The sequence below is a fragment of the Heteronotia binoei genome, chromosome 11 (genome assembly GCF_032191835.1).
Source record: "Heteronotia binoei isolate CCM8104 ecotype False Entrance Well chromosome 11, APGP_CSIRO_Hbin_v1, whole genome shotgun sequence".
Classification (NCBI taxonomy): Eukaryota; Metazoa; Chordata; class Lepidosauria; order Squamata; family Gekkonidae; genus Heteronotia; species Heteronotia binoei.
This window is the reverse complement of record NC_083233.1, coordinates 23,081,320-23,102,870: the sequence shown is the minus strand read 5'-3', so window position 1 is coordinate 23,102,870 and position 21,551 is coordinate 23,081,320. Positions and strand designations below refer to the sequence as shown.

General features: G+C 45.7%; 1 protein-coding gene across 1 annotated transcript; it reads right to left on the bottom strand.

The window, feature by feature from the left end:
* Positions 1-10,559: 10,559 nt before the first annotated feature.
* BRCC3 (BRCA1/BRCA2-containing complex subunit 3) lies at positions 10,560-21,207 on the bottom strand. Its single transcript, XM_060249096.1, has 8 exons — positions 21,086-21,207; positions 19,844-19,963; positions 19,112-19,199; positions 17,943-18,031; positions 16,605-16,660; positions 14,505-14,636; positions 12,764-12,807; positions 10,560-11,209 (listed from the first exon to the last, which is right to left on the bottom strand). Exons 1-8 carry the CDS (start codon positions 21,188-21,190, stop codon positions 11,061-11,063), a joined length of 783 nt encoding a protein of 260 aa, XP_060105079.1. The 5' UTR covers positions 21,191-21,207; the 3' UTR covers positions 10,560-11,060.
* Positions 21,208-21,551: the final 344 nt, after the last annotated feature.

Here is a 21,551-nt window from a genome sequence, read left to right as displayed (position 1 = left end):
AAGAGATCCCTGCCCTCCTCTAAGTGACCGTCCTTCAAATACTTAAAAGAGAGCAATCATGCCCCCCCCCCCACCGCCAACCTTCTCTTCTCCAGACTGAACATTCCCAGATCCAATCTATTCAGGGAAGGTCAACAAAAGGTAATCAGCTCATCTGACAACTGGATAGGGATTAGATTTCACAATCAGGAAGACTTGGATTTGCTGATGAAATTATCTCAATAGATTAAGGAAGGTACTTGGCTTTGCAAGCTTCTGGGGCAATGGATAGGTATGCAAATGCCCCATCCATGAATCCAAAACCACCATGAATCTGCCCAACATTTTGGTTACTCTTTAGCATAGCCTGAGGACAGCTTTGACCTCATCTCCCCCAAAGCAAGGCATTGCTAACTCCTATAACATGGCTGTCGAGGCACATTTAGGAAGGATGGAATCAGGGCAGACAGCACACATCTAGGTAGGAGGGGGGGGGCGGGTCTTGGTAACACTCCCCCACACCCATAAGATAAAGATCAAATAAGAACATAATAAGAGAAGCCATGTTGGATCAGGCCTGTGGCCCATCCAGTCCAACACTTTGTGTCAAACAAGGGCCACAAAAACAAAATAAAACAAACAAACAACCCCAAGTGCCATCAGGAGGTCCACAAGTGGGGCTAGAAGCCCTTCCACTGTGCCCCCCCCAAGCACCAGACCAGCATGGTTACCCACCTGGAATAAATGCTGTTAGCCTTTAAGGTGCCCCTGTGGCAGTCATAGACTTCTGTTTTGTTTTGATGTAATGGACTAACATGGCAACAGTGTTCCCTTTAAGCTGAGTTAGTGTGAGCTAACTCACAGATGTTTAGCATCTAGCTCACACATTTTTGACTTAGCTCAGAAAGGATGACCCCAGAGCACAATAATTTATGCAGTAGCTCACAAAGTAGAATTTTTGCTCACAAGACTCTGCAGCTTAGAGGGAACACTGCATGGCAAGCCCTTGGACTGACTAGCATTAGTTTCCCAAGGTCTTACTGAGAAGAAATGCATATTAGCCCCACCCCCCCCCACCCCAAGCTGAGACAGCTGGAACTGTGTCCCTATGAGAGCCAATTTGGTGTAGTGGTTAAGTGCGTGGACTCTTATCTGGGAGAACTGAGTTTGATTCCCCACTCTTCCACTTGCAGCTGCTGGAATGGCCTTGGGTCAGCCATAGCTCTGGCAGAGGTTGTCCTTGAAAGGGCAGCTGTTGTGAGAGCGCTCTCAGCTCCACCCACCTCACAGGGTGTCTTGTTGTGTGGGGGAGGAAGATAAAGGAGATTGTGAGCTGCTCTGAGACTCTGAGATTCGGAGTGGAGGGCAGGATATAAATCCAATATCATCATCTTCTCTTCTTCTTGCTCAAAAAAAGGTCCTGGTTAGTCACCCCTCTCAGCCTAATCTACCTGACAGGGCTGCTGTTGCAAGGATAAAACAGAAGATGGGAGAATGCTCAGTCTAAGTTACTTTGGATCCCTGCTGGGGAGGAAGGTGGGGTGTCAACAAAGCAGAGAGAAACTGAACTTGGAATCTTATGCAGGCAAAGCACCCACTCTACCCCTCTGCCCTCCCCAACACCTTGGCTTTTGCTCAGTACCTGTTGTGTATGTTGATCTGTATTGTGTGTATATATTGACATTCCTGCCTGGCTCATTGGAGTCTGTAGGACTGAGCTTGGGGACCCGGGAACAACGGGCAGTTGGATCCAAACCTCTGCTGCCCTGCTCCAATCACGGCCCCCCTGCTGGTTTGAATGATCCAATAACATGCTTGCATGGGAACCCTGAGTGTATATACGTTCGCCCCGTTGGCAGTCTTAGAGTGCAGCCCTATACTATGCTGTGCTGAATAAAAAGAGCTATGATCACTACCACCTCGCCTCTTCCTTGCGTTGAACCCACGATATTATTATAGCAGCCAGGGGCTGAAGGAAACAAATCCCACGTTATTTGAAAGCTCACTCCTGGTGTTACCAAACAGTGTTAATCCAACATAAGGTGCCACTGAAGAAGGAAAAAGAAGACACGATCTCTATGCTAAGAAGTCAAGGACTACAAATAGTGAAAAGTCAGAGTGGAGAATGTTCTCCGGTTCACATTCTCCCTATTCAGTGGCCAGGATTCAAGCTGAAGGCCTGTTTCCATGCCATGGCCTGGTTCTGTCATCTTAAGAAACAAAAGGTGACCTTTTTCTTTCTGAAATGAGAATGAAAAAATGGGAAAAGGGGGAGGTTCAACATTCATACAGAACCCACCCTGAAAAATGATGCTGGGGTCCACCAAGCGGCTACTACCATGGGGGGGGGGGAAGTGGCAGGTGTTAGGCTGACTTTGCAGTGGGGGAGGGAAGATGCAGTCCTTTGTCTTGCTTTATATGCTAGTTAGCCCCCCTCCCATCTATAAATAGCCCAGCCAGCTGCCAGAAAGTCCTGAACTCAGTGAACCTGCAGAAACACTACCCAGGAAGGCAGAGGAATGGAATGCAATGCATATTCTCTGAGCCAGCTGATGCCAATTTCATGTGTGGGAAATCAGTTCTTCCTTAGATAAATTAGTGGAACCGGCTGGCGGGATGGTGCGCAGGGGGCCCTATGGGTTGTGAGGTGAATCAGTCTTCGTTTCAGTACAGCCTAGGTGTCAAACGTGCAGTTCGGGGGTCGAATCAGGCCCCCAGAGGGCTCCTATCAGGCCCATGAGCAACTGGCTGTCATCTGCTTCATTCTCCCTCTCTCTTGCTTCCCTGTGCATAACAGCTTGCTTTGCAAGACTTGCTCAATTGCACAGGAGCTACAGAGCAAAGCCTCTGTTTTCTTCATTGGCTGAGGCTCCTTCCTTGGGGAGGAAGGGGGGGGGAGGAATAGCTTGTTTTGCCAGGCTCTCTCAATGGCACAGCAGAGCTACTGAGTCAAGTCTCTCTTCCTTCTATTGGCTGAGACTCCCCCCCCCCCCCCCCCCCGTTCCCTGGGGAAGGAAGGAAAGAGCCAGAGCTTCCTTTGCCTAGTTCCCTGGATTCCATGGGCAAAATACAAAGAAAGCATCTTTATGACCAATGAGTACTAATGTTTTTAAGTATGTTTTAAGTTTTTAAAAAAATATATTTGTGTTTTCCTGTCTCCTTTATAAAATTGATATCTTTGCTACCTAATCTTAAATAGGTACACACATGGCCCAGCCTGACATGGACTGGCCCAACAAGGTCTCAGTTATGCCAGATCTGGCCCTCGTAACAAATGAGTTTCACCCCTGGCCTAGTTTGTTGGTCTTCTGCAGTCAGGTACATGCAGAAATTGGCACTACATGAAGAATTCAGTAGCTTGAGATTCTCAAGTTTGATTTTAAAGAATTCCTAGTTCTTAAAACTGCACAGATTAAAAAATGTCCAGATAAGCCAGGACCCTGTTAAATCTTAGGAGGCATCAGGAAGGACATGCAGCTTCCCAAGCCATCGGCGGTCTGTATATTTTCTGCATCCTGCACGGCAAAAAGCAGAATTAAACAAAACCAGTCAAATACATGCCTAATTTATGCACGCTGCAGATCTGGTTTCCGTGCACGAACTATGAATAGCAGCAAAGAAGCTTTCCATCTCTGTAGGAATTATTCTTACAACAATCTGCATGCTAACAGATGTAGCCCACTCAGCAGCACACATACTAATCAATCGGTCTTGTCTTGCATGGCATGGCACGCTTTAATGCTTGCAACTCCCACTTACCGTCCACACTTGAGTTCATTGCATCTTCATTAGAGCGGTGTGTGTGAATGTGCACGGTTGACAGAGAAAGCCTAACCAACTAGATTGGGGAAGAGCGCAGATCAAGAGATGGAGCTGCCCAAGTTCTATACTTTTTCCAAAGAGATCACCTGCTGAACCAACTAAAGAAGGCCAAACTGCACATTTCCCTTGACTGAACGCAATCTGAATGCAGCATGTATTCTATACACGTGGAGCATGCAAAATGGGAGATAATTCCCTCCCCCGAGCATTGTTTTAGCACGGGAATATGGTTTGGGAGGAGGCAGGAGCTGTGCCGCTGCACAGCAGCGCTTCAAGCCCATTAGGGCTCTCCTTTATTTTTTGTGTTAATTTTTTTTTCTACTGCTGCTGCGTGGTTGGAGCCTCGCAGCGCCGGATTAAACCCTGCAGAAGCCCCTCGGCAGTCAAAATCTCGGGGGCCCCCTTGCAAATTATCTCTTGAGTCGGAGCTCCCGCCCTGCCACCCATGGCCCCATCTGCGGCACCTTCTCAAAAGCCCCTTTGACGAAACTGGGGGGGAGAGGCAGAGAGAGGCAAACTTGGTGATGATGCCAGCAGCAGCCGCAACAGGCGAGTCGGGCAGAGATACTCAGTTGCTGGGAGGGCTGCAAGCAGGGGGGAAACCGTCCCAGGGCCCCTAAAGATGTGGGACCCAATAGGCCAGTGCTTAGTTGGCCTAATTGTTAATCTGGCCCTGGCTGGAGGGAACCTGAGTTGGGTCCACGGAATCCAGCCCCGAGACCCTGCTGTTTACAAAACCATGGTTACGAAGCCAAACTGTAGCTTGCCCCTGAGGAAACCTCTGTTCCACCCCTGCAGGATCTTGTCAGATACAGCTGCACTCGTCGTCTTCTCATTAGCACCAGAATCATCTGATAAAGTTTCCAATGGAAAGAATCTCTTTTGCAGGCTTCCGACCATTACGCTGTCTCAATTGCAGGGAAGTCGGCAGCGGTCTCACCATCTGTACCAGGATGAGAGAGAGGTCACCATCCTTTCCCCCTAAGGACCAATCTTCACCCTTCGGCAGTGAAGCAGAACCTCCCACCACTGAGCACATCTCATTCTGCTTTGGACATGTGGTTGATGAAAACCAAAGGTGGCCAAACTGTGTCTCGGGAGCCACATGTTGCTCTTTCACACACATTGTGTGGCTCTTGAAGCCCCCATTGCCCCATTGGCTGGCTTGGAGAAGGCGTTTATCTCTTTACATTACTCAAAGGCAGGGCTTTTTTTTGAGCCGGAACGCACTGGAACACTGTTCTGGCTGGCCCGGGCAACGTTCTGGCTCAGACGGTCGGCGTTCCGGCTCAGCCTGGGCGGCTTCCCCGCTGTTGGGCAGGGCTCAGGGAGGCCAGACAGGCTTGCATGGGGCCTCCGGACATCCAGGTGTTGGTGCGGGGTTCAGGGAGGCCAGCCGTGCTTGTGCGGGGCCTCCGGATGTCCGGGTGTCTGGCAGGGCTTAGGGAGGCCAGCCGCAGTTGCACGGGGGCCTCCCGATGTCTCGCTGTCCGACAGGGTTCAGGGAAGCCAGCCGCAGTTGTGCGGGGGCCTCCGGACATCCCGCTGTCTGGCAGGGTTCAGGGAGGCAAGCTGCGGTTGTGCGGGGGCCTCCGGACATCCCACTGTCTGGTGGGGTTCAGGAAGGCTAGCCGCGGTTGCACGGGGGCCTCCGGATGTCCCGCTGTCAGGCAGGGTTCAGGGAGGCCAGCCGTGGGGCTTGGGGGCCAAGCTGCAGAGCCCAAGCTTCTAGGGAGTCAGCAGTTTTACAGTTGAGTTGCTTTCAGTTTCTTTCTTTTTTCCTTTCCTTTCTTTCACTATTTCCCTCCTTTTTCCTTTCTTCCTAATTTTTTTCTTTTTTTCTCTATTTGTTTCCAACTGTCCCTCCCTCTCATTCATTATTTCTGCCAGTGTTTTTTTCTCTCCCCTTTCATTCATTCATTCATTTTTCTTTGTCATTCTTCTTCTCTGTCTGCTTTATTTTCCACTCCCCCACTTTCTTTCCTGTCTGTCAGTCTTTCTGCTAATATTTTTTCCCTTTTCCCCTTATTTCCCCCTCCTCTCTTTTTCTATTTGCTTTATTTTCCAGTCTCCCACTCTTTCTTTCTGTCAGTCTGTCAATATTTCTTTTTCCATGTTTGCCTTTTCCCACTCCCTCCCTCCTTCCCTTCCTCCCTCTCTCTCAGTCTTTTTCTCTGTCTATTTGCTTTATTTCTCTTTCTCAAAGAACTACACCATGCTGGCTCTTGTGATCGAGTAATGTGTTGGAAATTGATTATTTTTTCTGGGATGGCTGTATATTTATGGCTTTGTATATGTATATGGCTATATATTTCTGGACTTTTTCCAATGCTAGAATATCTTTTTTGAGGTGTGATGACCAGAACTGTTACCTCAAAAAAGATATTATGGCACTTTCTGTGATGTCAGAGGTGTGGCCTAGTATGCAAATGAAGGTGATGTCAGAGGTGTGGCCTAGTATGCAAATGATGGTGATGTCAGAGGTGTGGCCTTGCATACTAATGAGTTCCTGCTGGGCTTTTTCTACAAAAAAAGCCCTGCTCAAAGGCATTTCTCTTTAAATTGCTCAAGCCAAGCCAGCTGGTGACTTGGAAAATGCATTTAGAGCTGCTTTCTTTCCACCTCTCCCTCCCTCCCCATCTATTTCCTTCTTTCCAGTTCTCAAGCATTCTGACGTTCATGTTTTTTGGCCCTCAAACATCTGATGTTTATTCTATGTGGCTCTTACGTTAAGCAAGTTTGGCCACCCGTGATGTAAACTCTCTACATACAGTTGTTCAAATTTCATGCTGTGCATGGGTGTGCAAAGCAACTGAATGTGATCAGTCTGGCTACCTGTGGAGGAGGGAGGGAAGACAGCAGAGTTTGATCGTTTACAAGCTGCCTTCATATCTTACAGCTTTGACCAGTTTCTACAACCCCTTGCCTCTCTGCTGGGTTCAGAAACCAGCATCTTAAGAATGACTGGGGAGGTGTTGCTTGAAAGTAGCAAGTATGTAGTCCTCAGTGGTGCTGGCAGAATGTGCTGTCAAGTCACAACTAACTTATGGTGACCCCATAAGGTTTTCAAGGCAAGAGACATGTCTTTTGATTGTTTTTTGTTTGTATTTAAAATAAAATTTTATTTAAAAAAAGGCAAGAGACATTCAGAAGTGGTTTGCCATTGCCTGCCTCTGCGTCACAGCCTGGACTTCCTTGGTGTTCTCCCATCCAAGTACTAAGCAGGGCCAACCCTGATTAGCTTCTGAGATCTGGCCGGGATGGACTGCGCTTTTTTAGAGGCTTAGAAGTACAGTACTAACAACGAAAGGACTGCGAATAGTTAATTCTTCACAGAACCATCAGAGCTTTGAGCAATAGGCTGCTCTAAGCAATCAGATTTGTTGGCATAATAGGCTGAGGAGAGAAAATCTTGAGAGAGCTTGGAAGCTGAGGAAAAGCTAGATTCCTGCCTTTACCGTGAAGAGACGTATATTGACATAGTCTGAGAATAGCCCTGTCAGAAAGAGGGCTTAGTGTTGACAGTGTCAGATTGCTACCTTGACTGAACGCAGTCTGAATTCATCAGTAGCTGAGAGCAGTTTGAACACAGACAGAAGAACTGGGGATAATTCGGCAAAGGAAGCGGATAGTGAAGACGACTTCCATTCAGTCCAAAAGGAAAGGGGATGGATCTTCTAGAGAGAGAAGGTTCCCTGCCCAGTCAAACAGGGAGTACTGGTGTTCCAAAGAGAAGTTTGGAGAAAGGGTTCCTTCCTTCTAGAAACCAAAAAGAGTCAGCATTTATACAAATAAAATGAATCAGTGTTTGGGAACTGTAAAAGCCTCTCAATATAAAGGTATAAGTAACTGTGAATAATTTAAGAACCTCTCATTAGCCTGATATCTAAGAACAAAAGTCTGCGCTTGTAATAGATTTACCTCAGCAATTTCAACCCCTAATTTCACTTGACCTTTCCCTTTGATGTTAAATAAAACCTTTCGCTACTTTGAATTTTAAAAGTGTCTCAAGTGCCATTTTCAAGGGTTTACGTTAAAGGGCGAACCTCTCCCTTTCCCTTCAAGTTCCTGAGCTGAGCAAATAGCCAAAATATAGTTTACACACAGGGTGGGGCAGACAAGGACTCTTCAAGGGAACAATAAACTCATTACCAGGGCTGCTCATTCCGTGAGGCGACAAACAGAAAGGGAGGGAAAATCTTGCCTCTGAGGGAGGAAAGTGGAAGGGGTCCATCATATTGGACTAGCCAGAACTCTCTCTTTTTGCCATCAAGTTGCGACTGGCTTATGATGACCAAGTAGGGTTTTCAGGGCAAGAGATGTTCAGAGGTGGTTTGCCATTGCCTGCATCTGTGTAGTGACCCAGGACTTCCAGGGCTGAGCCTGCTAAGCTTCAGAGATCAGATGAAATTGGGCTAGGCTGGGCCATTCTGGTTCTGTTAGCTGGAGCCAGGGCTTTTTTTGAGCAGGAGTGCACAGGAACGCAGTTCCACCGGGCTTGGTATCAGGGGTGTGTGGCCTAACATGCAGATGAGTTCCTGCTGGACTTTTTCTATAAAAAGACCCGTGTAAAACAATGGGATGTCAGGGTATGGCCTAATATGCAAATTAGTTCCTGCTGGGGTTTTTCCTGGCTGGAGCTAGTTTTTCTCCAGGAAACTTTTTGGTGGCACCTTTACTCCTTGTTTATGGCCCCTCTTTGGATGAACTCAGTCAATTGATTTCCTTGGTTCGCTTAATTTGAAGAACCAAGCATAACCTGGCTGGCCCAGCTTGTCTGATCTCATCCCATCCCAGAAGCTAAGCAGGATCAGCCCTAGTTAGTACTTGGATGGGAAACCACCAAGGAAGTCCAGGGTCGCTATGCCAAAGTGGGCCATGGCAAACTACATCTGAAAGTCACCATCGGTCGGCTATGACTCAACGGCACTTCCCACCACCACCAAGCATAGCTACAAGGAAGCCCTGCGTCCAAATGAGACCGCACAGCTTGTGCTGTTCATTCAAGCATGTAATTTTCAATCACAGGCTTTTCTGTGTTACCCCTTGTGAGATATTTCTTAAACTCATGATCCATGAAGGACAGGCCCGAGCAGTAGCTTTGCTCATTCCACTTCTCCTCTCACTAAGCCCTGAACTGTTTTCTCAACAGTTTTCCTGGAAAAAGAACTGCGCTAAAGTTGGGAGAGTTGGGGAAAGGAGGGACTGTCACCCAGCCTAATCTGTCACCTTCAGCAAGATGGATTGCTGTTTCAGCCACAACTTGATTACTTTATCTCACACTGTTGGAAGAGATAAAAGGAAAAGAGGATGAGAAGATGTTGCCCTCGCCAGTCCAGGATGCGCTTCAGAAGTTTCTCAATGATCGTAAGAGGGATTAAGGGACAGCACTTGCTTCCCTGTCAGATGCCGCTCATGAGAAATTGCAACCTAAACGCCTTTCCCCCCCCTTTTGATACACTTCCCCCACTAGCTCTTCAGTCCACTGACTCTTATCAGTGAGAAACAGGTGCCCAGAGGGAAAGGTCAAAGTGGTCACTTCGGCTGATCCTGAAGGAAAAGGGCTTTAATGTTTAGCATTCACCAACAGCCCAAACAGGTGCTAAAAGGAGGGGCTGTTACTGCAGAGGGGTGAAACGTTCCTTTCCCCCCTCTCTGCCTACATCATCTAATCTGAAAACAAGAACATAACTGTTTCCACAGATGTGTAAGTTCCATGATTCTATAAGTGCAGGGTAAGCATGAAGCCTGATACAGGGCATGCAGCCCAGCATTCCGAAAAAGACATATAATTTGCCTTAAAGCAAAAGATATAACACATATGCCAGCCTTCTCCTCTATATCTCTGTTATTCAGACTTCCTTTCTAGTGACATGTTCGAAGTGTGTCCAAGCTGGTTCTGGGTATACACCAATTCCCTAGAGGTGTTTTGTGTGCAGTGTATATATAGCCTACCCAGTAATGGGAGAAGCCTATACAGAAGCCTCCGCAGGGGGTGCTAGTCATAACAGGCACTAGCCGATAGGTCCTTATCAAAGTCATATCAAAATGAGCAGTTTGCTGAAAGCAAACGTTTTAAAAAGTGAACACGGGAGCCATATCTCCAAGCCGCAAAGGTATTCTCTGCACAGAGCCTCGGCGTGTTAGAATAAGGGCAGGCATACTTTGTTTTTAACTCACTCCCTTCTAACCAGATCCTCTCACTCATTCCCTAATACTGAAGTTCAGAAAGCTCCTTTAAAAAAAAAAACTAGTTAGCTCAGCTGTGCCTTGCAGGACATGAGGTTACAGATTTCCTTAGAAGGAAAAGCCTTCAAAAATGATCTCATGGAGCAATTATGTTTCAAGCAGTATTAAAAAAAAAACAACAACCACTGCCTATAAAATGCTGGCTGGAGACTCCAAGTGCCATAAGCAACACAAGAAGTTGCAGGGGTGGGGAGAAGATCTGCAGGAATACAGTAACAGAATAGGGGCCAAGGTGACTGAGGAAGCAAGGGGCAGCTTGCGTTCCCAGGGTGGAGCATTCATATGAACACATATGAAGCTGCCTTACACTGAATCAGACCCTCGGTCCATCAAAGTCAGTACTGTCTACTCAGACTGGCAGTGGCTCTCCAGGGTCTCAAGCTGAGGTTTTTCATGCCTACTTGCCTGGACCCTTTTTAGTGGGAGATGCCGGGGATTGAACCTGGGACTTTCTGCTTACCAAGCAGTTGCTCTACGATTGAGCCGCCATTCAAGAAGCGCTGCAGCTCTGAAATCTTCTCTTCGCTTTATTTAGCTTAAAAGACAGGACATGAGCACGACTACTCCTCCACAAGCATCAATCAGCCGAGTTTTCAGAAGCTTAATAGGGACAAAGATCCTCACAGGAGGTGGCAAATACACAAAGATCTCTGTAACCCCAAATTACTGATCTGTGCCAAGCGTAGATGAGTTTGTTGTTACAGGGCCCGTGCCAACGTCAGGGCAATGGAACTCTCCTCTGACTCCAGCGGCAGCTGCTTGGAGAATGAAGTAGAGTCCCCCATCTACTTCAGAGAGGTTTGTCCTCGGCAAAGGCTGCTCTTCTGCGTTAGGAGGCCAGTCCTTCCTTTGACATGATGGTGTTTGTGCCCAAGGTCCTTCCCGTTTTGTGGCACTGTTGGCTACAAGATGGAGAGGAGGAGGAAAGCAGCAAGGCGGGACCCAGCCAGGCTTAGGGACCAGTCATCTCGCTTTGCTTCCTAATCCACGAGGGCTTTTTGTTCTCGTGGCTACAGGGTAGAAAGTTCCTCCAGCAGCTCTTCTTTTTCCCGCTGCAGCTCCTGTATCCGCTGCTTGTTCTGCTCCAGGCGGTCCTCCAGCCACTGCAGCAGGGGGCCACTGATGGCAGACATCTGGCTGCAGAGGTTTTTCGTGAACACTGGGAAAAGGAGGGAAGAGTCAACAGGCAGATAGGTTAGGCAGGTGGCAACTCTGGAAAGGGCCTTTTTGGTTATGGCACCAAAACTCTGTAACTTCACCCTCAGGGAGACTTGTCTGTTCCCTTCTGCTGCCATCTTCTGCTAGCAGGTGATGATTATTTTTTTTTGCTTGTTCCACATTTCCCCCGTGATCTTTCCTTCCTGCCCTATGTTTTTAATTGCTGTTTTTTCTGTTTTGTATGTATTTTAGCTCTGCTTTTAATTGTTTTAAGGATGTTTCTTGTTGCTTTCAATGGTTTCTAAGGTGTGACTTTATTATGCACGTTTCGTTAGTTGCCTTGGTGACCCTTATGAGGGCAGAAAAGCAGCATCTAAATTTTGGAAAATAAACAGCAAGATGACCCTTCTCTGGCTGCACAGGTTCCAGCTTTCCAGCAAGAGCAGTCCTTGCCATGAGCAACCAAGAGCCTAATTTGGTGAGTCAGGCCTCTGAAAATTATTTACGTGCTCATCAATAACCTGCTTTTCTCTGCGAGGGGGATTCAAAGCACCTTACATCACTCTCCTCCATTTTCATCCTCACAGCAACCCTGTGAGGTAGGTTAGCTAAGGTCACCCAGCAAGTTTCCATGGCAGAGTGGGGGATCAAACCTGGGCCTCTCAGATCCTAGTCTGACACTCTAACCACTTCCCCATGCTAGCTATGGACTATGTGGCTAACCCTGCAAAGAACTGTAAATGCAAGAGAGACATGCCCAATCCATAGCACTGGTATAAGGCGAAATAAGCAACCCTCTCTCCAGGAGAGCCAGCCTCAGTGTAGTGGTTAAGTGTGCGGACTCTTATCTGGGAGAACTGGGTTTGATTCCCCACTCTTCCACTTACAGCTGCTGGAATAGCCTTGGGACAGCCACAGCTCTCGTAGGAGCTGTCCTTGAAAGGGCCCTCTCAGCCCCATCCACCTCACAGGGTGTCTGTTATGGGGAGAGAAGATACAGGAGATTGTAAGCCGCTCTGAGTCTCTGATTCAGAGAGACGGGCGGGGTATAAATCTGCAGTCTTCTTCTTGCTTTGCAGGAGAGATACCAGTGGAACAAAGATCCTGTTTCCCAAGTGTGATGGACTGGAAAGCAGTCTGTGTGAGTGACAGTTGAGACAGTCTCAACTGTTACTCACGCGGACTGCTTTCCAGTCCATCTTACCAAGTTTCCATGCTAATGTATCACAAGCTGCAGAGGCCTAGCTGTGCTAAGAGCAAAATCAAAGAGTCTTGTGCACCTGAAAGACCATCAAATCATCCCAAGGAATGGGATGCACAGACACCTGTATCAGAGACTGCACAATTATACACATGCTGGATGTGTCAGTGGAGGGAGGGTCGACAAAACCAAGACACACCAGGGCAATGCCCTTCCACTGGATACTTCCCACCAGTCAATGGAGAGGCTTGCAGGTGTGGAATAGCTCTCTAGTCTCAGTAGGGTTCAGAAGCCTGATTCATCTGCAAGGATCAGAAGGAGCCACGCCCTTTCCCTTGATCTGGAAGTCCTTACCTGAGCCATTGTGGATCTTGGTTATCGAATCTAGATGAGTCAGGCTAAACAGAGGAAGAGAGCACATCCCTGTGAGAGGACAGCAGTCAACTATATCACCTGACAAAAGGTCCAAGAAAAACTTTCTGTATCTGCACCCCGTAGTAAGAGGCTTGAGCCTCTGACCTCTCCAATCATTTATCATGAGCAATCGCCACATCCGTTCCACTCCCTTTCATAGGGACTTATACCTGAAATATTTGCAATAAGTTTCTTTCACTCTCTCCCTTCCTCCCCTTGTAAAACAGATTATAAAACATTTCTGTACAATGGTTATAAACTCAATCATCAGAGGAAGCAAGGTCTGACTCATGAAAGCTTATGATGGAAGAAATTCTGTTGAACTTTCAAGGTGCCATTGTTTGTTTTATTTTCCTTTTGTCTAGTCACCCTGAGAACTGAGCTGATCCACCTGCAAAGCTGTGAACTCTGTGTCTGCGTCAAAAAGAACTAAATCAGGGTGAGCATTGCAGGTTATGAGAATGGATGTCTTGTTGCTTTTTTGTCCTAATTGTTGAAAAATTGTTCCATTTAGCAGCCAGAAACTGAAGACATGCATTGAAACGTCATGAACTCTGGCTGGATAAACCTTTGTACTCTTGCTCCTCTGCTGAAATGACCGAATAGATAAGTTGTATTAATATTGAAACTTACAGAAGAGAGTATTTGTAAACTTTCTGTATGTATTCTTGTTTGGAATCTTGACATGGTGGTAGTAATGGGATGTAGCTTACAATAATATATGAATTGGAATACATGTATAGGTAATAGAAACTGGCTATTTTTCACTATGCTTCTGAAACTACTTTGGAAACGACTATAAGGGTTTAAAAAATTATGGTTTAAACTTGATGGTTTGGTATTGTATAACACAGAGGTGGCCAACGGTAGCTCTCCAGATGGTTTTTTTGCCTACAACTCCCATCAGTCCCAGCCAGCATGGCCAAAGGCTGGGGCTGATGGGAGTTGTAGGCAAAAAAAACATTTGGAGAGCTAACGTTGGCCGCCCCTGGTATAACACACAGCCCAGCTTAGCCCCCCTTGCTGCCAACCAAACAGACTGTCAGGTGAAACAAGTATTCAACATTGCTGGCAAGGCCAAACTGAGCTGTCCAATGACTTATTAAAATCATTTGTATCCTGCTTTTCTGAATGGAAATGGGCAACTGTCAATGAATTAACATGACCAGCAATAATTTTGTAGAAAAGCAGGTGGTGGAGCTCATCCAGGGATTGTTATGCAGCTGCACATACTATTCAATGGACAAGGAGGTGGAACTCTCAGGAGGAGGAGGAACTCTCAGAAAGGTTCAGGAGCTGTGCTCCTGTGAGCTCCCACTGAATCTGAGGCCTGAACACGACAAAATAAAAATAATAATAATAAACCCAAATGGCATAGACTAAAATGAGAAAAAGCGCAATAGAACGGTAAGAGGGAAAGAAATCTAAACAGATCAGAGTAGAACAGAACAAAAGCCAACTGAAATATAAAAATGCTTGGTGACTCGGCATCAAGAAGGATGATACCAGAAAGTGAATCTCCAGAAGAGGTGGGCACTGGATGCACAATGCCACAAGAAAAACAGCCAAAATCCACCCCCTGTAGGAAGCGATAGGCCCTCTCTTCTTCCTCAAGAGGCAGATCTTAACTCTGTGGGTGAGTTCAGAAATCAAGAAGGAATTGTGCCTGATCCTACTTTACCTATGGATTTTTCGGTAGGCGTCTTGCTCCTCTTGACACAAGATCTTGGGCAGCTCCACAGCTGACTCCAGGCACACTTTCCCAATGGTATTATGAGGGACCACATGAATAGGAATTTCAATCCTCTCGTACCTACAACAAAAATATACGAGTTAGTGCCCGCCTTTATACTTTCTGTAAAAAAAACAAAAACACCTTTCTGTTTCACGTGGCATCACCACCCAGCAGCAGGGCTTGGCAGGTTTGCTAGGGCAGACAAGCAGATGGAAACCATCTGCTGTACTGCAGACAAAAGCAGCGTACATAGCTGTGTGGAAGTGGAACCATGAAAAGGTGCCCTATTGCATGGGCATTAACTGATGCTAGGCAACAACACAAGCAAAGGGTGCCTGAGATCACACTGCAGATGTTTCTAAGCAAAGCACAAAATGCAGCCACAAAAGTCCCAGCTTTCTGCAAGGACACCTGTCATTGCCACAAGGGTTATCTGCCCTGGACTGAAAGCTTTTGGGAAGCGTTTCCGCATCCCCACACTTCACCAGTGTATTGTGGTGCGTTCATGTATTGCGTGGGGTTTTCCCAGCTTTTATCTGATCTTTCTCAAACCTGGTTAGCTCCAATGTTTGGGAAAGACTGCAGTAATGCCTGGATGCATATTCTATGCATGGGGAAATTCAGATTTTGCCACCCACATTGCAAATATTTTTCCTAATCTTGAGCCCTCTGCTGTCACTTCCTCTCCCACTGCCTCTGAGGTGGCAGGGTGCGGTGGGGTGGAAGCTTTTTAAAACCAGCACAAAGATACCAATATAACCAGGGCTTTTTCTGAGCAGGAACGCACAAGAATGTAGTTCCGGCTGGCTTGGCATCAGAGCATGTTGCCTAATATGCACATGAGTTCCTGCTGGGCTTTTTTGTAGAAAAAGCCCTGTGTGAAACAGTGGTGACACCAGGGGGTGTGGCCTAATATGCAAATAAACTCCTGCTGGGCTTTTGCTACAAAAAAAAAAGACACCCTGAATGTAACATTATATCAATATGTGTATCAAGTTTCCTGAATTCTCATCTTTCATTTTGAAAAAAGCCAGTTTCTAGTCCCTTCCACTGCAGAGATGTAAGCAGAAAGTCATACCTCCACAGTGGAAGGAGTTAAAGACTTTTTAAAAAAAGAGAACCTGGTGCATATATTGGTATAACAATATAGTGATGTAACAATATTCTAGTTTTGATTTTTTAAAAACCTGCAAAGCCCTTGGTGGCCTGGGGGGGTGGGCTGGGGCAAGGAAAACTGCCATATGGAAGTCCCACGCAGTCACACCATCAGTGGGGAAGCCATGTAAGCTCATCTCTTTGTGGAAAACATCACCAGCCTTCATTCAGCAGCAGGTATCATGAGAATAGTGGTTGTTCTATCCATCATTAGACCAGAAAGGCCCAGATAAAATCCTTACTCAGTCACAAAATCCTTACCACAAAAAGTTACTGGGTGGCATTCTGCCAGTTAGGCAGAACAAACTGGCAACTGGATCCTGGGACGGGGAGTTGCTAAGTGGCTGGGAAGTGTAAAGTCTTCCATTCAAGATGTTGGAATGAACACTCCCTGCCCTCCCTAAAAGCAGTCTTCAAGATGAAAACCTGAGAATTATAAACAAAGCAGCTCCACAAAGTGTGAAAGCACCCTTGAAGCTAAGTTGGAAAGAGACTCAGCAATTCTCAGTCATAATTGCTTTGCTTGATTCCATTTACAGCTTCATCTTAAAACAGAGTTACATCCTTCTAAGCCTACTGACTTCAATGGACTTAGAAGCGTGCAACTCAACTTAGGAAGGGATTATGTATCCCAGCTTTCTACAAAATACAGTTTATTTAAGGATACATAAAAATGAAGTCATAAAGCTACCTTATTAAAATAGATAAAACTTCTTGCTGCTTTTAACGGTTATTATAAAATGAATTCAAAAGATTTTACAATAGGTTTTAATATCTAGAAGCAGCAAAAAACTCCAAATGAAACAGTATAAAATAGAATTTAAATTTTTTTTCTATTACAACACGTTAGCAGCAGTGCTGAAATATAAAAAAAGAAGCCTAAACACTTACTCTGAGCTTTTTTGTGCCTGAATGGACTGGAAACAGGTGTACAGGATCCGGCCTGTCTGAACCAATAATCAGATACAAGTTAGTGTAAGAAAACCTCCAAGAATTGTTTATATAAGGTCACACTATTTTACCAAGACCCGCTCCCCCAAGCACACAAAGTGTCCTACATTAACACTTCCCACATTCCAGTGTTCTACTGCTTGAAGAGGGAGAGGAAGGAGGAAATATATATGCTGGTTCTCAGCTGCAGATTAAAGTTCATCTCAAATTCCCAAGGAAAAAACCTTATGGCTTGTTAAATATTGACTATAGAAGTTTATTTAAAAATGACAGGTCAGTGATCTTTGCCTTTTCTTAAGTTATAATGCCTGAGGCCAGCCTCCTTTAGCAATGTCTGAGATTGCTGAAACCCAGCAGCCAGGGGTTCCGTTTCCTCAGATCCACTGAGAAACTTCACTTCACTCTATGCTTATGTACTCAAGAGCAACGGCTTGTGAATTATTCCCTGCCCGCCATGCACACTTGCAACCTCCTCCAGTATTCTGTTCTTCATGCCCACTCCCAGTTTCAAACCATACAAAAAACAGAGATCTACAGCAAACTGAACACAGTCTGTTTTGGTTCTCTTAGAGAACTTGGATTTGGGGGGCTATGAGACACCGTGCACCAAGTCATTGAATAATGTGAATCAATCTCCATTAGCCTCTTCTTCCAAGGTCATGTTATTTTAAACCACTGAGTGAACAAGGTGCCAGTTAGTGCTTGTGAATTTTTAGGCAGTTTTACTTGCTTTGTCCAATGTCTATTAGTTATACTGTCCTATGCATTGTTCTCTAATTTTGTAATCCAGATTTGCTGCATTGTTTTACTGTATATGTTAGACTGTTTTTAGCATGTTGCTCTCTAATTTTTTTAATCCAGGTTATTGCACCACTGGTTCTGCATATTATACTGTTCTTATGGCTCTGGTTTAAGAGTGTGATCTGCCTTGAGTCTCAGTGAGAAGGCAGACTATGAGAAAAGGAAATAAATACATGACTCCACTGAAAATACATTCACAGATCAGACCACCAGCATGCAAGAGAAAGCTATGCAGGAGACACAGTTCCCACTCAGCCTCTAGTACTAGGCACTTCTGGATACTCAGATTATGCTGAGGTCACGATCACAACAGCCACAGGCATTAAATCGATGTGCTCCATGCACAGCCTCTGGTTTCTACAGTCCCAAGCACAGAGGAACACTAAGATTGGGGGGGGGGAATAGTGAGATGCCTGTTCCCCCTTACCTAGTATGTTTGTTAAGAAGAAAGATACTCTTTATTTGTGAACTTCTTACCTTTGTGTTTTTATCCTCAATGAAACAGGAGAAAATAAGCCCCACAAAGCCTTGGTCCATCATCTGATACATAGCTTGAGTGCGAACATCTGAAGATACAACATTGGTAAAAAAAAAACAAAGTCAAGACTTCCAAGATTCCTGCTCCAAATGCAGGCATGGGATCATCAGCACTGGATGCTCAAGCCAGTAAGGAGAGATTACCGTATATAGCTGCCTTTTCTGCTGAAGTAGAAAACAACAACTGTGAACAAAACATACCATAAAAATATACAAAGTAATTCTTATTGTCTATGTTTGTTTCCAATAATACCAAATTCACAGTATATCAAAAAGTTTCACAAAAGGAAAGGATCCACAATATTTCAATGTCCAGAAAATGTCGTCCTTCTCCCTTCTTATTCAGTCCTGTGTGGTATCCAAATTCCTTACAAATCCTGGCTCTAAAGATGCTGTTCCCTTATGTGCCCGTCAACTTGGATCACGTTTTGCATATAATGCTTCCTCGAAGAGCCGATCTGCTCAGTTTTTCTTTTTGATGTCAACTAAGACCACTTGATCAAATTTCCAAAAGGCACTAGCTAGTCTGATCAAGTGGTCTTAGTTGACGTCAAAAAGAAAAACTGAGCAGATCGGCTCTTCGAGGAAGCATTATATGTGAAATGTGATCCAAGTTGATGGGCACGTAAGGGAACAGCATCTTTGGAGCCAGGATTTGTAAGGAATTTGGATACCACACAGGATTGAATAAGAAGGGAGAAGGACTGGACATTTTCTGGACATTGAAATATTGTGGATCCTTTCCTTTTGTGAAACTTTTTGATATACTGTGATTTTGGTACTATTGGAAACAAACATAGATAATAAGAATTACTTTGTATATTTTTATGGTGTGTTTTGTACACAGTTGTTTTCTGCTTTAGACTGTGTTGCCACTTCTGTATGGTGTTTTCTGCTGAAGTAGCAGGGTGCCTCCTAAAATATGGTATTCCACAGCAGAAATAAGCATTGGCATGCAACATTAAAAATGCACAACAGCTGTTTACTCGGCTCCTCTGAAAGAGCTACAAGTCAACTGTGGCAAATTTTGGAAGAATGTCTAGGCTGACATGCTTGGGATTGTGGTCTTAGGACCAAGATATACTTCCTGTCCAGCAGAAATTTCTTACCTACATGCGATGGCCAGACTGTTATATGAGGGTGAGAATGATACCAGCCCACAACTCTCATAGGACGGCCTGTTAACTCAGCCAATCTGTGTGTTCATTAAGGTTTCTCCATGACACAGAAAAACTTTCAAAAAGAGAAAACTGAAACAGGCATGTTGTTCCATGGGGATGTTAGGATGCTTTAAAAGTAAAAGAAAGTGAACGAATTTGCTTGCCAAAGCTAGAGAACTAATGAAATATATTTCTTCATTACACCAATATTAGAGTACCTTTGCAAGATGGCTTTGGTCTCACACACACAAATATAAATAAGTAGGGAGGCTTACACTGATTGGATTTTTCAATCTAGTCAGACTCTTGTAAAGTTACTACAAATATTGCAAAGGGAAGGAAGCAGGGAAGAAGAAGAAGACTGCAGATTTATACCCCATCCTTCTCTCTGAATCAGAGACTTAGAGCGGCTTACAATCTCCTATATCTTCTCCCCCCATAACAGACACCCTGTGAGGTGGGTGGGGCTGAGAGGCCTCTCACAGCAGCTCCCCTTTCAAGGACAACACCTGCGATAGTTATGGCTAACCCAAGGCCGGTCCAGCAGGTGCAAGTGGAGGAGTGGGAATCAAACCTGGTTCTCCCAGATAAGAGTCTGCACACTTAACCACTACACCAAACTGGCTCTCACCAAGTTTCCCTTCCAGCCCCTCTCCTCCTCCAATGTCTGTCAAAGGATATCTCAGCTTCTGTTGAAGCAGCTGAAAGCTGCTCAGGAGAAATCTCCACACGATCTTTCCTTTTGTCAGACCGACGTAGGATGATCACAGAGTGGATGTGAACAATTTGGCTGGTGTCAACCTGGAAATAAATCACAGAAGGAGCAGTCAGTCAAGACAAAATACGGAGCAGTGAACCTGACACTGTCAAAAGCTACAATTTAAAATTCCTCCTTGAATATGCAGTATCAGGAGACAGGATTCTACATTTGGCATTGTGAACCAAGAGGGTTATCAAGTTATTTAGAATATCTGTACCCCATTTATCCAGAGTTTAAGACAGCCTCTGACAAAGAAAAACAATTGGAAATTGAAATGGTCAATTAATACAATACCAAAAATTGTATGATTAAAATAGATCTAAAGTTCACTGAAGAATTCATTCCAGCCCTTCAATGTGTGTGACAGAGAAATACAAGGGCTCCAGGTTGCCTGGATTGTCAAACCTAGACAACGGACTGACATTGAACTAAGTCTGCCATTTCATACACTGCACCTGTTTAGGTTGCTTTTATATGCATGGGGTGAGATATACACAGTCCCTGCACTGACATTGAACTTCCAGACATTTTTAGTGGGAACTGAACCCTTTAAAATAATAGCTCTAACAACACACTGAAAACTGGTGTAAGTCACATTCTGCCATTTCATACACTGCACCTGTTTAGGTATACCCTGAACCATAGATAACCTACAACTTTTTTTCTCTTGAATACCTGTAAGCAAAAGCATTATTCATGGCCTTCCAGTCAATTAGACTGCAGAACAGAAGGAATACAGAAGGCAGAACAGACATTTCAGAAATATGTAATAATGGGGGACAGGTCTGAAACTCAAGCAGTTACCCAGACAGAGAACTGCAGTATCACAATCATGTCCCCGTTTTTGTTCGTGACATACTGGAGGGGAAACTGGCATAGAAAAGCAGCTGAGCCTGGCCGATTTGGTGCTACAACAAAAAAAACCCCTGCAATTAAATGGCAAGCATCGTAGTGGGAAATGCTTAGTTCTAGGGCCACTTCCACCCCTATAACAACAGAGGACAGAAAAAGCTTCTAAGGGCACGATCGATTAGTTGGAAGCAAGCGTACTGAACAGAGCGGGGCTGAATTTCGAGGAAACCCGCAGACGTCGGAGCTGTGAAGAAGGGAGAAGCAGATCTCTCAATCCTTCGGCGGCTCCTCTCCCCTTCCCTTCCGCCTACCTCTCCAATGCAAAGCCCCATCACTTCTTCCTTCTCGGTACTCAGCGCGTGGTTCAGGCACACCAAGAAGGCGTCCGCCTCCAGGTGTGCGGCCTGCACCGCCATCTCGGGCTGCTTCACTGTCGAGGGAAGATGCTGGTGGGGAAAGCGCTCCCCTTTATCGCCGTCTTTAAGTGAGACCCCCGCTACGCCCGAGGCCGCAGCCTTCCTCTTAGGCCTGCGTCTCCGGGACAACGGCAACTTCCGGTCCGTGCCCGGAAGTGTCCGGCCAACCCCTTACGAAAACGTTCCTGGGTTCCGCTGGCGCCGCTAAGCCAGGTCTGTTCCGCCCGGGGGCGGGTGGGTTCAGAGGAGCTGTGTGGGCCCAGCTTGAGGGTGGGAGGGGAGCTAGGCTCATTGGGGAAAGTGCCGGAGGGATCTTCCTTGGCGCCCTGGCAGCTCTGGGCTATTAATTCAGGCAGGGTAG

Excerpts from the sequence above, each read along its gene's own strand:
- BRCC3 (XM_060249096.1), bottom strand. The coding sequence starts at position 21,190 with ATGGCGGTGCAGGCCGCACACCTGGAGGCGGACGCCTTCTTGGTGTGC. Across the intron at positions 19,964-21,085 it reads TGGGGCTTTGCATTGGAGAG|GTTGACACCAGCCAAATTGT; the intron begins GTAGGCGGAAGG and ends ATTTATTTCCAG. Across the intron at positions 18,032-19,111 it reads AGTCTGGCCATCGCATGTAG|ATGTTCGCACTCAAGCTATG; the intron begins GTAAGAAATTTC and ends TTGTATCTTCAG.